At 40.7% G+C, this 17,077-nt stretch overlaps 1 protein-coding gene across 1 annotated transcript in view; it reads left to right on the top strand.

The window, feature by feature from the left end:
- The window catches only part of hdac8 (histone deacetylase 8), a 29,176-nt gene extending 13,690 nt beyond the window's left edge, over positions 1–15,486 (top strand). The window contains exons 10-11 of the mRNA XM_078276174.1: positions 5,035–5,140; positions 13,679–15,486. Coding sequence (XP_078132300.1) covers positions 5,035–5,140; positions 13,679–13,701 — 129 coding nt within the window. The 3' untranslated portion in view covers positions 13,702–15,486. The remainder of the gene's footprint in view (positions 1–5,034; positions 5,141–13,678) is intronic.
- Positions 15,487–17,077: the final 1,591 nt, after the last annotated feature.

Raw genomic sequence — 17,077 nt, 5'->3', positions numbered from 1 at the left:
CCCCTCGCTGCCGTCAGGGATGTGTCGGCTCCCAGAGTCACAGGCTCAATCACCGGAAACATCACCGGAGGGGGTGTGTGGGTGTGTGGGTGCGTGTGCACGCTAGGGCTGCTCGATAATGGAAAAAAATATAATCACGATTATTTCGGTCAATATTGAAATCACGATTATTTAACACGATTACTCGTTGACTTCTGGAAAGATGTTCCAGTTATTGAACTTAAAAAAAATAAAATGGAAAAAAGTTAAATAAATCAACAGTAAAAAAAAAAAAACACTGTGAAATTTGCCTTAAAACTGTTCCTAATTCATGTTCCTTTAAACTTTATTTTTTCATTCAGAACACAAGAGAAAATAAGAGTTTATTTGCAAAACGTAATGAGCTAAATAATTGTTTTTCTTGATTGTTCTGTTTTTGTGATCATTGGTAGCCGAAATCATAATCACGATTACATTTTGATTAATTGCACAGCCCGTGTGTGTGTGTGTCTGTCTGTGTGTGTGTGTGTGAAGACCGAGAGCAATTTGCCTGTTTAGAAAATAACATTGAAATATGTGTTATTGATTTTCGTTAATCAAATGTCTTGCTGCTGTAGATTATTTGTCTGAATCATGGCAGGGAAAGTGTTTGCTGAATGTTGGGATGTACCAACAATGAGCTGAAAGAGTCGTATCTGTGTTGCAGTTGTCTTTAATGTCTGTTTGTGTTTCAAGTTCATGGACGGGCTTGATCCTAGAAGACGGGATCATTATTCACATTGTTACCTTCATTTTTATGAAGATGGCTCTGTATTTATAATACTTTTTCCCAATTGAATTCCTTTTTATTAACAGTTATAACTGAGGTCAGCCATAGGAGACAGTGAAACCATTTTATCATACTTTCGCAATAATACCATATTAACTTTACTGACTGGATCACAGTTGTACATACAATGTTTGTTTTACTATACATTCACTAATTGAATGCCTTTGCATGATTACATCAAATGTTTGTGTTTTAGAAAAATGCAAATGAGGTCTTTACTAATTGCATGTTCTTTGCATGAGCAGGATCTTACACTCATCTGCTCTTAGGAAAAAAAGGGACACAATTCAAAGTTCCCACAGTAATAATAGATTAGAGACTAATAGAAAATTCAAGTTTTACACATAATGGTGCCAATCTTGTTCACCGGCTCATTCGGGCTTTACTCCTTTTGGCTTTCCTGATTTTTATTTTATTTTTTATTTTTATTTTTTTAAACATACAAATAGTATGTGTTACCTTAAAAGGAAAACTCACAGACAAATCTATAAAAAAAAAAAAAATGGATTGTTGTTGAAGACGCAGGGTAGGGAGGATGGGAGAGAGTCCAGATGCAGAGAGAGAGCGAGGTGTACGTGCGCTATGTGACTCGGGCATCGGGCCGTTTTCTTCCCTTGTTGAAAACATTTATTAGATAGCAGCTTGATAACAGACAGAGTCCATTTGTTTTCTGACTTTTTCCCCTCCGCTGTGCAGCTCGGCATCCTTCAGAGCTGGAGATCCTGCTGATCGCTGCAAAAACAAACACACACACACACACACACACACACACACACACACACACACACACACACACACACACACTCTGCTGTCAACAGATGGGCTCATGCATATGAACACACACTCAAACTTTTTCACATACACGTGCATGTTATGTCTTTCCACTCACACATGAGCTTGGACACATACACAATAATACACACACTTGTATTTAACATCAAGTATGGATAAACACATATTACTCCAAATGCCATCACTACTACTGTAGCTAATACTACTACAATTACTTTGGGCTACTCCCTCAAAAGTTGATGACTATTACTGCCACTAGACTACAACTACCTCAATAGTTACACTATTAATGTACTATTTAATATAATACTTACTAACACATATCCAAAACTGTGATCACAACTTCTGTTACTATAGTACCATTAATACCAGTACAGTTTCTTAAAGGTATATGCAACATTTCCGCATTAGAGCTGTGGTAGGCATTTTTTATTTTTTTTGCATTGTTTGGCAAAAAAATCCATAATAATATTTCATAAAATGTACATGCAAAACATATTTATAAAACTTTATTTTCATCTGCTTTAAAAAAAGAAGAAGCTGCAAAACACACACAGCATTCTCTGCATCAAGGCCACTGTTTCTCATACAAACAAGCTCAAACGAACAGTGAGTGATGGGCAGAGGGTCCATGTTAAGGGCCATGGTAAATAATTGGAAACCTTCCACTATTTATCTCTCTGTGTGTTTCTGCCAGAGACACTGGAGCCAGTCAGCGGCTATTTTCTGTCTCTTGACCCTGTCCAGGTGACGTAGATACGCTGCGTCACTGGATCGTGCACTAAAGTCTCTCTTTTATCATTTATTTTATTCAGCATCGATTTTTCTCTTTCTCTCATTCTACCGATCCCTGTAGTCTGAAAAGTACGAGGAATATTATACCAATATTATAGAAATGTTATAGGAAAGTAGTACTCTTAGGAGTGTCTGCACCTCTCTCTTTCTCGTTTCCTCTCTCTCTTTCTTTCCATGGTCGTCCAAGCCAAACAAGCAAGCAGCAGGAGTGTGTGTGTGTGTGTGTGTGTGTGTGTGTGTGTGTGTGTGTGTGTGTGTGTGTGTGTGTGTGTGTGTGTGTGTGTGTGTGTGTGTGTGTGTGTGTGTGTGTGTGTGTGTGTGTGTGTGTGTGTGTTTTTGCTGGACAGCAGGGGACAGAGCACTGGGTTCATGGGAATACATAGCGGGTGTGCATGTGTGCTAAGTAACTCTCATGTTGAGCTCTGTTGAGACCGGAGGTAAGACACAGAAACTCATCGGAGCTAATTGGAAACAGACACACACACACACACACACACTCTCTCACTTAAAGACATCTTGGATATTTGCTAGCATGTACTCACACAAGAAAATATCCTTGGACTTCACACACACACACACACACACACACACACACACACACACACACACACACACACACGGCTATTAAACAAAGACAGAGTAGTCTTTGTCTTTCAAGTACACCAAAATATACTCCTGTGTGTGTGTGTGTGTGTGTGTGTGTGTGTGTGTGTGTGTGTGTGTGTGTGTGTGTGTGTGTGTGTTGCTAACAGCCTTTCTGAAGTCTTCTCTAATGACATCCATCTAATCCACTAAAGAGTTTCAATCCAATACAAGATATTCCTGTCTTTAAAATGGCTGTGGCATTAGGACACAAATCATTATGGGATGTTTGCAGAATCACTTCGCCAACTTAAAGGAGCAGTCTCACATTTTGGGAAGTGCGTGCTGTCTTTACTTCGAGTCAGAGAATATCAATATAACATTTAGTTGTGAAACAATGAATTAATTAGTCGAAAGACCGGAAATTGATCTACGTCTGCTAGCCCCAGCCTTTTAGAATGAACTTTTTTGATCAACGTTTGACTATAATTTCAGAACAAATTTTTTTATGCATGTATTATGTTTGGAGAAATATGGGTCTTTGGTTTCAGACCTCATTCACAATGACTTGTTCGGTGTGTTCTACTGATTCTTCAGAGTCCAAGGCGTTCACAGTCACTGCGAATGGACTGACGCACTTGTGGTCAGACCTGGCCTCCAAGTATGTTTTGCTCTCATGGCACTGAGTCACGGCCCAACAAATTCCCTGAAAATATGTTTTTTCAACTGACGTGCTCTGGTTTTAACTTCTAGTTGAACCCACTCTCTGGATTTCCACCTGTTTTTCTTTTCTTTTTTTTTTCTTATATTGGCTGGTTTTGTTTCATGGAATTGGTCCGACTCTGCATGAAATGCCAAGAGTCTTTGGTATGTGCTGAAATCATCTCAGGCGGGGTTTTTTTGTTCATGTTGGTGAGGCCAAGGCTGTCCAGTGGAAGTTTGACTGATTTGTGGATCCTCTTCTGTGTTCTGCATTATGGTACATTTTCTTTCTGTCCATGAACCAGACTAGACTGTGTAAATGCAACTCCTAGACAGCACACTGACTGCAGAAAATATATAAAGAACATGTGTCCATCTGAAAGCTCTGATGTGTTTTTTTTTTTTAGAGTGGCCTGGCTCTAGCGAAGGTATTGTTGGTCCACGGCTTTCATCCAGACAGAAATATCACGACAAATATCGGACAGATTGCCATGAAATTTGAAGGATGAATCCCAATGACTTTGGTGAAGCCGTGACTTTTCTTCTTGCGCCACCATGAGGTTCACATTTGTGGTTTTGAGTGAGATTTCTCTACAACTATTGGATGGATTGGCATGACATCTGGCATAGACATTCATGTTTCCATCGGGTTGAATTGTTTTAAAAATGTAATTCTCCGGCTTTTCATCTAGCGCCGTCATCAGGTGAAAATTGTAACTCGTCTATTACTTTGGTTTATGACCAAATACCTGCCAAACTAATGACGTTCCCATTAATAAAAAGCCCAGTCTGCTCTGATTGGTCAGCGTTTCTGGGTTTTCCACATGCGCTCTCTCTGCATGTCTGCATTGTCATTGCAGCCGGGGACTGTCTGTAATGGCACTGTAGCGGCACTTTCTAGTTGTGACATCACAACCGTACAGAAGTCCTGACGGCTCGTTTAAAGTCACCATTTCAGAATACAGAATATTTCTCTGTGTATTGATTCTTTCACGGTATTTATATAACGTTCTCGACCTGCTTTATAATAAAAAAAGACATGGAAATCTCACTTTTTACAATATGGGACCTTTAAAGGAATTATCCCTGAATGCCTGTGTAATTATTAATCACCAGTCAGTTTCACAATCCAACTCTTTAAAGTCCAAACAGAGCCCAAAATGTTCCAGGAAAGCAGCTGCATTCTTTAAAACCGAGACAAAGAGGAGAAAGTGTACTTTGGCGCTCTGCTGCAGGCTCTGTGTGCAGATGTCAGGGATGAAAGTACAACTGCGAATACGAAAAAGAGTCCAATAGATTTTTGAAATCCATAAACCCAGAAGCTGTCATAATGATTGTTGTGATGTGATGTCTAGTTTTTTACAGAGTATGGACCGGACTACTCGCTGGAGATAAGCCCAAGCTGTCGACCAGACCGCAACGACGCCAAACACCTGGACCAGGTCATCAGCACCATCAAAGGTAGGTGCGTGTGCGTGTGGAAGCACAGGTGTGTCTGTCTGTGTGGGTGTGAAGGGGTAAATAAGTGTGTTTGTGTGTGTCTTCCTGAACCCTCGTTCACCTAAAGCCCTTTTGTCTCTGCATGGCTCTTTTTGTGTGTGGTTTCATGTTTCTGTTCTTGTTTCTATACGTCTCTGTGTGGGATGAAAGTATGACTTGTTCTTCTTTTCTTTTTTTTACTCCCTGTGGCTCTTAACATCCTTTTGTGTGTGTGTTAATACACCACTGACCCTGCTCTTTTACCCACAACCTCAGTCAGTCTGCGTCTTGTGGTATTTCTTCCTTTTTGCATCTTTCTATATCTTCCTTTTATATGTGTGTTTGTATATTAATCTGAGGGTGTATGTGTAGCTGTGTGGTTAAGCCTAAAGCCGGGCCTTTGAGCTCAGCGTTGACAGCCCACAGAACCCAGGAGAGATCCTCCGGCAGGGTGAAACTTAGGCGAAAAGTTGAGCGGCGGGAGAATTATTGTAAGGAGGGTGAGGTCAGGAACAAACAAGGAGTATGTCTACAAGTCGAGTTCATTGCCCCAACGTTACGCTGTATAGGGCCGTGTTTCTGAGTTCTGAATTTGATCATTTCGGTGTCGCAAAAATGTTGAAGATCCGGTGTGTGGAAGTGTTAACCGCAGAGCAACAGGAAATCCTCCTTCCTTTCCCTTTGTCAGTCAAATGTTACATTTGACACAGCAGTTATTCATTCTGTGTGTCTGAGAGAGTGTGACTGAATTAAATGTGGCCAAAATCTGGTCACAACACAATGTTTTATGTTGAGAGGTTTATGTTGAAAAATGTAAGCTCTATATTTCGTTTTATTCTGAATCATCTTGGAAGAACTGAAAGCTTGAGTTCGATTTTGTTTCCTCCAAACTACAAAAGCAGAAACTGGCTTCGTCATGAAAAGCATCAAACAATGCATAAAAGTTCAGCTCCATTTATCCTAAATTTAAGGGATTGTTTTAGGTCTCCAGGAAGTTTTGACTCTGTACTTTTTTTCTTCCGGCAGCACCCTGCTTCTTTATCACCTGGAAATGAAGTGCTTCCCTTAAACCGACTCTGTCAAATTCATGTGAATACTGCAAGGCAGACATAAGCGTTGCATTAAGTCTGAACCCGCCTTCATGCTTGTATGTAGCACACAAAAGAAAATGTAGCTAAGTGTATGCCACCTATAAACACAATCATTAATTTAGTGTTGGCTTTTTTAATTGATCTCATGTTCCAGTGCCTACTTGGTCTTAATAATTTATAACTTTCCCTCCACTATGCTGACCAGCTGTTCTAAAAAACATGGCATTTATGTTGTGATAGACAATGGGAGTATACAGTATATCACGCTTGAAGCTGTTATGAAATTGTCAAAACATGTCAGCTGCACTGAAATAAATAATGAGTGGTCACAGAAAGAGTCGGAGGTGACAGTAAGTAAGCTTTTGGTGATGGTGGCCTGGAAATACTCATCCATGTCTAGGATTGGGCATCGAGAACCGCTTCCAATTTGGAAGCGTTTTTAAAAAAAATAAGTCCCTGTTTACACGACTTGTAACATGACACGACATGACGCTCGCGGGTGAAAACGGCAACATATTTTATGGGATGTGCCTTTCGTTTCTACGACGACGGCGTTTTGGGCGCAAAAAAAGTGAAACCACCCTCCAGAGTGGAAATCTTATAAACGCTCCACCGTCGCGTTACCGTCTAAAGGGTGAAAACGCAAAAGTCTGAAGACAGCGGTGTGGAGCGAGATGAGAAAAAGGCGTCCAGGTAGTCTGTTGTTACGGAGTAGGCTACAGAAATTATAGGCTCCTGTGTTTATGTATGTAATATTTAAATGATTTTGACAATGTGGATATGTTACAGTTCAATGACCATATATATGTAGGCTATTAATTTGAGCCAGTGTGTGAGAGAGAGAGAGAGAGAGAGAGAGAGAGAGAGAGAGAGAGAGAGCGAGAGATTCACCCTCCTCTGCCCGCTGCCTCTCGCTCTCAAGCAACGGCTGAAGGGCTGCGAAGCTCAGGATATTGGTAGTGCTCCCGTGGGTGCTATGCTGTGGCTTATCACGGTCGACTGTGCCGGTCATCATCAGACAAACATGCAACTCCACCACCTCATCTTTCCAGACAAAATTGTCAGCTTTTGTTGTTCGCCTCGACATGTTTTGGTTTGGCGCTACTAAGGAGAGAAGCAGAAGGAAGGTTCTACGTAGTCGCGCGGCCTTGGTGGTGTTGTGTGGCAGTGCCACCTAGCCGCCTGGCGTGCATACTTAATAATTTCACACACTTTTGCGTCACCGTATGCACGCAGATCCCCCCCCCCCACCCAAAACTCTCGTCTAAACGCTGAATAAAAAGTGAGAACGCAACGCCACTTTTGCATTTTCTTTTCAGATCGTTTCCGTCTAAGATTTCAATGGAATCATTGTTTTATTTATTTATTTATTGGAATCGTATGGGTTTTGAATCCGATCATCGGTTCCAAATTTAACAGGCGCAGGTTTTGGTTTCCGTAGCGGCCACCGTATTTCCAGGCGCCTGTTGTGTTGCAGCCATGGAGCACAGTAAGCGACGCTCTAAAGTGTGGCTTTATTTTACATTGAAAAAGCCCGGTAAAACTGTTGAATCAAAATGAAATGTTCCCCTTGTGACCCATTTCAACTCCACCTCAAAAAGAATCGGAATCAATAAACAATAAGAACCGGAATCGAAAGGAAAATTCGGAATTGGAATCGGAATTGTTAAAATCCAAATGATCCCCAACCCTATCCATGTCTATGAAAGGCTGATAAACATATGATGGCATTTTTTTTTAATATAGCTCAGTTTTAACTGTCCAAACTACAATGTGGGACTGGTGTTTAAAAAGCTTTTTTTTTTTTCCAGTGGGAAACTTTGGCACTGTGTGAACGGAAAGCCAAAAAAAGAAGGGAAAATATGTGTTCTCAAATTGAATCCGCGTTAGAGCGGACATGGTATCAATTAGCAGCTAAAAGTTCATACATTTAAACGGGTCATCTTACTGTAGCTAAATGATAAATACCCTGTTGGATGTTGTAGCAGTTTATCCAAACAGCATTATGGTTCTCTGATTTTGAAAAAGTCCAGGTCACGTCAAATCAGGGGAACAGGAGTCTATTTGCCGAAATTCAGTTGGTCTGTTGGCTCGCATTAAATCATCACAACCAGAGGGGTTGAAAGTATCGCTGGTTTACAGTCATACGGCTTTTATTAGGGGCGACGGAGGGGACGGGTGGATGAATGGATGGATGGAGAGAATAAAAGGGACGAAGAAATGAAATGCAGACAAAGATGGAGAGTGGGGAAATGTGTGTTTGGCTGCTGCGTCCCATCTGCCTCTTCTATCAGATCTCTGGTTCTCTGTCCTGCCTTTGCTCAGTCAGAGCTGATTCGGTCTTTAAGTTTTAAGTGTGTAAATTTACAGAATTTATAGTTATTGAAAATATGTATTGATTTTACAGCGTTTTTTTTCCCCTCACAATATCTAAAACTAAATTCCCTGCATCCACTTTTCTTTTTTTCTTCTCTTTCTTCCATTGAAGTTTCGGTCCTGCTTTCAACCTGTCACATCTGTTTTGTGTCCTCTCTCTTTCTTTCTTTTCTTTTATGCCTCTCTTGTCTCTTCTACCATTTTGTGCTCTCCGTCAAGTCAGAAACTTTTTTCACCAAATGTCTCAAAGCACTTCACCACACAACAAGGAGACACTAAACCACCAACGAGCGTATTATAATTTTAAATATCGGAGCAAATGTGCGTTTCTTTTTTGACTCTGTCTCTGATTAAAGAAAGACCCACATGTCTGCTGACTTAACTAATGCACACACGAACACAGAATAAGAATAGGCGACACACACACACACACACACACACGCACACACGCGCACGCACGCACACACACACACACGCACCTCTAGGCACTCCACATGACATCATTGGGGTGGATACGTGTTTCTCTGGTTTGGAAGTGCTGTGCTGCTTATAAACATTGGTTTCCCTGAGAAACTGGACAGTGTGACTTGTGTATGTATGTATGTTTGTGTGTGTTTGCGTGTGTGTGCCCACATCTGCTCTGTCTGCTGGCACGAATGGACCATAAAGATTTCAATCTTAGAAGTGGTAATCTCCAAAATCCTTTCCTTTTTTATTTTTGTGTAGCATGTGTTATGTCCCAAACCCATATGTTTAACTAACGCTGTAAACAAGCATCATGCACAATATGAACTCTCTGCAACATTATTTTGGCGGTGTATGAGAAAATTCCTTTTTGTACCAAGAGGAAGTGATGCAAGGCAGGCATTACTATTTTTCAATATATAACAAGGTTCTTCACAAAAGATATTTAACACCAGCAGAAAATGTAGAATCTGCTGCGTGTTAACATTGGCAATTAGCTTGTCAAGTAACGCTCCACTGCATGTCGTGTTTAGCTTCATCAGCTTTCTTTATTTTTAGACTTGGCTTAACTTTTATCAGTTTTTGCTGTACTTAATTAGGTGTTCCGTAGCTTTGCTTTGAATGGTAATCTAGGTACATTAGCATTCTAACGCACTTAAACTTAGCTCTACATTGTCAGCCTCCATTGTACTTAGGCTCAGCTGTACTTTAAGCTGAAGGCTAACGTTAGCGATCTGTTTCATGTCCTTCCTCACTTTCACATTCTTTTCTTTCTGTAAAGCACTTTGTTCCCTCTGTTTTGAAAAGTTCAATGTAGCGCTTGTTTGCTATGAGTTTACATATTAACAAGTATGTTAACAACCTTTGGCTGTCATTTGGCATGTGACAGTTGTATGTTTAAATACTAAAGTCAGCATGTTACAATGCTAATGGTTTGGGTGCTACTTTGGTTGTTGTATGTTACTCCTTGTAGTTTGTTAGTATACCATCGTAATAGCAATTTTAGCATGTTAATGTGAGCAAGTTACCTGAGGCTGACAGGAAATCGCTAATTAGCTTTAGACAGTGATGGAAAATAAATAAGTACATTTACTCTACTTGTACTTCACTTGAGTATTTCCATTATCTGCTACTTTATACTTCTACTCCACTACTACTTATTTATGTCAGCTACTTTGCAGCCTCCGATTACAAATACAAAATATAATCAACAAATAAATGATGATGTGTTATTACGGATAAAGATGAGACTTGACTGATCCCTTTGTGAAATTCACAAGCTATGCAGCAGCACATTATGTAGTAAAAAAATAAGCTGTCTGCAACAAATACAATAGCAATCTATCCAACATTTGTCAAGATATTTAACTTTGGACGTTGTATTGGAAGTGTTGGAGAGACATTAGGGCCACAGTGCTAGCATGTCTAAAAAGTCATCAAACCAAGGCCTTTAGTTACCAAGTCAGTTAATGTTGCAGGAATAATAAAAACCAACGTGTTTGTCTCGCAGACATCCGAAACAACGTTTATTATTATCCCAATATAAACTGAATATTAACAGAACAAACAAATGATAAACATTGTGACAAGCATTTTAATATAAGGCTGTGCTTTTGGGTTTTCTAGTGTTTTCTATTTTGGGGGGGATTACTCAGTCTTTCCTATTGTTTCTCTCTCGTACTCTCAAACTGAGGCTTGTTAAGTGGGTGTGTCAATTAAAATGTGATTTTGATTAGGTGATTTTCAGAGGCGGCAGCAGCTGTCTCACTGTGCATTCACTACTCTGTTTACGAGACTCTGGTAGCGTGATTTCCCCAGGGTGCTGCTTCGTGTGTGTGTGTGTGTGTGTGTGTGTGAACTGCTAGCCTTTTTTTGGGACTGTATATCGTGTGTGTGTGTGTCTTTGCATCCTGCTACTTGTGCTCGTTAATTCTCCCCTGTGCTGACAAGATGCTTGTCTCTCACACACACACACACACAAACAGACACACCTGTGCTTACACAAACACACACACACACACACACACACACACACACACACACACACTCGTTACACATTAACACAGATATACACCCAATACATGAAACATGTTCAGAGAATATGTATGTACACATTCCCACTTGAGGAGACATGGTTAAAAAATACCACCCGGGAAACGCACACGCACACACACACACACACACACACACACACACACACACACAGTATAATACCCCCCATATGCAGTAGGTTTGCAGGTAGTAAATATCAGAGCCCCCTGTCACTTTACCAGAATTTACCATCTACATCTGGAAAGTGAAGAAGCAGAAAGATGGAGAGAGGCAGAGAACTGATAGAAGGTAAAAGGAAGAAAGAAGCTGCAACCTTTTCCCATTTTTTTTTTAAATTATTCTTTCAGTCTACAAAATATACAAAAATGTATAATAAAAAAAAAGTCCCCATCACAAGTTTTCAAAGCCGATGGTGACGTCCGACTAACTGACCAAACACCTAAACATATTCAGGAAGAATATTGCACTATGAAACAAATAAAACCATTAAAAGTTGAGAAAATATCCTGTTAGCCGCCTTTCACTCAGCGTTGCTGAGGGTCAACTTGTGACCGCTGTTCCTCTTTTCTACTACAGTTTTCCTGTTTTTAATCACACGTCGTGATATTTTGGAGTTTTCCTCTTGTCACAGAAGACAAACCGCTGCCCCAGGGACTCCGTCAGCAGCTTATTTGTCCTTAGTTGTCCTCGTGTGATCTTTAAAGCTGTGTGTGTGAGCATGTATAAAGATAGAAGCCAATGTGACTCACTTGTAGCTATAACTGCCTTTGTACTGCCTGAATTTGTGGCGCACAAACTATTACAAATTATGTAATGTGGCCAGGGAATATCTCAACCCCCCAAAAAAGAAACCGTTGTGCTGAGTTAACACCTTTGACAGTCTCAACAAAAATAAATTATAGGATTCACTGCTTTGTATTGTGGTGGAAAGCACAGTATTAGGCCACGTCTAGACTGAAAATGGCACTCCAGTTTTAAACACAAGGGTCACTGCATAAGAGGAAGATAAAATGGTTACCCCCAGTTACCACGGTGTACCAGAAAATATTGCCGAGTTGTTCGGCTATTGTGAAGAAATAAAAGTGAGAATTAATTTTATTTTAAAGTGCATCCCCATATTGTATTTAAGAGGAAAAATGAACATCGCTAATTAGTTTGATGTTGTTTTATTGCAGTATATTTATTATCAGTTAGTGCCACAAAATCGTACTACTTCTGACCGCACAAGGCACGCCTCGGTTTTCCACCAACCTGAGCCACTCGTGACACCTTTACATTAAGTGTTGACGTTGAGAGTGAGTGAGAAAAAAAGTTCGCAAAATACTACAAAAGGCTAATAAATTGATACGGAAGTGATGAACGGCTAGTTTCTGACACAGTGGTAGTAGTCTGAATGCAAATGGTACAGACTGAAGAAAACCGACAAAACATCAACAGTTACAGGATGACTATGGATTCACTATTATGGATTCACACATGCCACAGATCCACCACAGCCACTGTGTACGATGAAAGAGTGTTAGAGCCCGTCTTAACAGGGCTGTGGGGTCGGGAACCTCAAGAGGGATGAGTAATCCGGGAGCGTGAAGGTTTATAAAATGCCACCACACAAAGCTTCATTATATTACGAGGAAGGGTTTTACTGCTGTGGATCATCACAGCCACAGTCATGTTCCCTTTTCGTCCTGACAGTTGTGGAGAAAACGGTAGAAGAAAAAGTTCAAGTTTTTGGCCAGATGACCCTGTGGTTTTCTGTGGGAGTTATCTGCGTCATGTGGCCTCGTTAAAATGAATCTGTTTGAACACAACCTAAAGCCTCACAAACAGGCTCGGTCAGTAAACATGAGCACACTTTGTGCATTTCAAAGAGTTTCTGGATGTTGAAATCTTAATCTGTGCTTTCTCTAAGATACCGAGCGATCAGCATGCAGAGGAAAAACACATGGAAGCATTAAAAACAGTTTAGTTTCCCTTCAATAAAGCTGCTGCTGTTGTTGTCACTGCAGGCAGAACATGACAGGATTCCACTGACAGCTCCACAATGGCTAACAAACAGGACATCCTCCCTCACTACGTCAGGGCAATTACTCATCAACTGAGCGCGTGTGTGTGTGTGCACGTGTGCGTGCGTGCGCGCGTCAGACATGGAAACCAATCTGTGTCCTCATGCAAATGAACTTGCAGTGTTGCTTAGCGTTGTCATTTCCATATCGATTCCCTTTTTGCATGCTTGTATTTCCTCTGGAGCGACAAGGCTTACCTCGGCCAGATGTTATTTTGCATTTTCATTGGTGCATGTGTGTGTGTATTTCTGCTTCCATCTTTGGTTCTCTCTTTGGTGTCTAATATGTGTATTTAGCCTTGTTTTGTATCCCACTTTATGTGATGATTTTGACCCCTTTTTTCTTCCTTCCTCCTCTTCCTCCTCCCAATTTAAGTGTGTGTGTCCGGATGTATTTGTGTTCTTATATGTGTGTGTTCACCCATGTACCCCCTCCTCACCCCTCTCATTTCTCTTTCTTTCTCTTGTTTACAGGGAATTTGAAGAATGTGGTTTAGGAGTCGGCAGCCTCAGCCTCCTACACACACACACACACACACACACACACACACACACACACACACACACACACACACACACACACACACACACACCATGTTTCCAAACCAGGTCGATGCTCGGCGGCTTTAATGAAGACAATATGGAGCGGACCCCTTCGGCCCCGAGGCACGGAGCCATCGAGGGAGGGATGAAGGCAGGAAAAAGAGCGAGAGAGGGTTTTGGAAAACATTAGCTGAGTGTTTCCAGGGGGGGAACAGTTAAATAAGGGGAGGGGGGGTGATGTGGTTGCTGTACAGTGTTCACTGTTAATCCATTTTTTATTTTTGGAAAAGGTATGTGTGTTTGTGTGAATGAAAGAGTTTGTGGTGAGTTCACTGTTGGTATGTAAAACTGAATTACAACAGGGTGTTTTTTTTTACAGTCCGTGCACCCAGTTTTTTTTTTTTTTTTTTAAGTATCTGTGGATGCGTGTGTGCATCCCATCAGGCCGATATTTCAAACTGAACGGAAAAACAGATTTTCTCAGGTGTCGGGTTTCACGTTCACCCCAGTGCTGCTGTGATTTCAGCCCCCTGAGGACAGATAAGCACTAAAACAGACAAAAAGCAAAACAGTGAGGTTCCCCAAACGCTTTGTTATATGTCTATAGCAGGCCAAGAAAGTATTAGTGTTCGGTGTTATTCTCAGCTGTAGCATCACATGTCCTCACTAACAGTTAATCACTAAAAAACGTTGACCAAAATCTCTGGAATTTGCGGGGAAAGTGGCACTCTGAAAATGAAAGAATTGTCAGAAACCACTCTGCAATATAAACAGCTAAAAAAAGAATCTTCACTCTTATTGCCTTTAAATGTAGCTCATTGTCACCAAGTACTCTGCAAAGTATGTAAATGTGTAGTTTGTTAGTTTGTAGTTTATTTTTTTCTTTCTGTAGGTCGTTACAATGCCTAAAGAAGTCTAAAAATAGCTGCAAAGTGCATCTGATTGTTTCCATGTCTGTACATGTTTGGAAAGCAGAACCATCTTGTTTAATCAACCCCCCTCACCCCCAGCTGCAGTGTTTGTGATGTGGCATTAAGTCACATCACACTGCAGTGCAGCTGCACATCAGACCGAACAGTGACCAAAATCGGCAAGTGGTCTTTGTGACGCTGAGGTTCATGTGGGAGTTTGACACAAGTGGGAGAACAAGTGAAGGCTTAATGTGTAGCAGCATCACAGGAATGGTTTTTTTGAGTTTTGGATTGTCCTAATAATCCGATTGCATTGATCAGTTCCAGTGTCGAGGGCCAAATTGCTTTTTAAAAAGTTCACTTTTGACCGTGGAAATAGTAGTTCAACTCAAGGTCCACTAGCTTTTTTACTCCATCTTTCATAGTTCTTCAAACTTTACCCACTCCAGAAAACAATAGAGAGTGGACCTTAAGTAAAGATATTTTATTTTCTTTTTTTTCTTCTTCCAGTTTTCACAATAATGGAAAAAGAAAAGGGAAAAACCTGCCTTGTCGTTCACTGTAACAGGCTGCTGATTTAAAGGAAAACACATTTTTAACCTTAGTAACTTAAGTAGATTTAACACTTTTAACGGTAACTTCCACCACCATGTTTACTTCTCAATATACTATACGTATGTGACCACACTTTGGATTGAAAAGAAAGTAAAGAGTTTTTTCCTTTTTATGTGTATTTGTTTTTACAGAATTACTTCTTCTTTTTTTTTATGTCGGCATGTTTTGATGTACATACCACGGGCGTTTGTTGAAATAAAAGACAGGAGAGCATGTTGTTGTCATGTGTCTCTGCTGCGTTTATAAGCCGTGATTTATGCAGTGTGGGTGGTTAATAGAGGCTTTAATGGAGAGCGTTTTGAAAAAGGAACCACAAATGTCGGGCAGTTTCCTTTAGAAGTGATGTTCCCCAAATTAATGGCCTGGAAATTCACACCAAATGTAGGAGTCACCAGTGAGAGCTGGCATATGCTCAACAGAAGAGGGTGTGTGTGTGTGTGTGTGTGTGTGTGTGTGTGTGTGTGTGTGTGTGTGTGTGTGTGTGTGTGTGTGTGTGTGTGTGTGTGTGTGTGTGTGTGTGTGTGTGTGTGTGTGTGTGTGTGTGTGTGTGTGTGTGTGTGTGTGTGTGTATTCCCTGGGATCTTTATGAACACTGCTGTGGTCAACTCGGCGGTTTGAGTCCAACGTAGCCGAAGCAAATGAAACTCATTACACCGTTTACGAGTTCAGAAAAGGAGAGGCGATTGAAATTCTATCTCATAAACTCGGAGGACGTGAGGGGGGGCGGGGGAGGTTACACGGGAATGGGCTAGGGGCTGTAAACATGAGAGACGTGAGAGACCGTGTGTGTGTTTATGTAGTTTTCTAATGCTCCGCAGAGTCAAATTAGAAAAACTCGGGGGGCCTCGAGAGGATTCAGGACACCGCTGGAATTCCTCTGTTGCATTTTTGCAAAAGCAAAAAAAGATTGTGTTTCATCATGACCCATACAATCTTATTTTAGCAAACTGGGTCTCCTGGTTGTTTACGGTTGCATACAGTATGTAGCCAAACAAAACTGAAATACCAAAGAATACCAAAAGCTCTCTGGCTCCGTTTTGTTTTCATATTCGAATACCAAAACTTTCCCATGTCATCATCCTCGCTAAATATTTTTTTTTTTTTTTTTTTAAGATTCTTTTTGGGGCATTTTTTAAGCCCTTATTTATAGATGACAGCTAAAGACACAAAAGGGTAGAGAGAGAGGGGGAATGACACGCAGCAAAGGGCCGAACCGGCGGCCGCTGCGTCGAGGACTAAACCTCTATGTATGGGCACCTGCTCTACCAGGTGAGCAACCCAGGCGCCCAATTCTCGCTAAATACTTAAAACATTTTTTTGAGCCATGTTAGAACAGTGTCCCTCGAATTTGACAATGCTGCACCTCCTATGTATTCGGTAGTGTAGTTTCTATACAGTGAGTTGGAAATGCAAGAATGTGGAGTTCACAGGAGACCAGAGTTCACGTCCTGCCACAAACCTGCAAACGTTCGCCTTTTTACCAACCGTAACAAAGGGTTTAGTTGCTTAACCCTAACCACAGTCCATTTGCTATAACCACAATCGTGTCATGGCATTGGAGATAAAGAACATTATTCAGGATTTCGCAGAATTTTCTAAAATCAACATTTTTTGTCTAGTAACAGGATTGTATGTTTTGATCAATAAACCCCCAAAGAGGCATGTATATATATATATGTATGTATGTGTGTGTGTGTATATGTATATATATATATATATATATATATATATATATATATATATATATATATATATACTTTATTCATCACGAGGGAAATTTTAGACACCCAGTAGCTTAGACAAC

Source organism: Sander vitreus, chromosome 19 (genome assembly GCF_031162955.1).
Source record: "Sander vitreus isolate 19-12246 chromosome 19, sanVit1, whole genome shotgun sequence".
NCBI classification, from domain to species: domain Eukaryota; kingdom Metazoa; phylum Chordata; class Actinopteri; order Perciformes; family Percidae; genus Sander; species Sander vitreus.
Note: the sequence above shows the minus strand (reverse complement) of the source record. Positions and strands in the feature narration are given on the sequence as shown.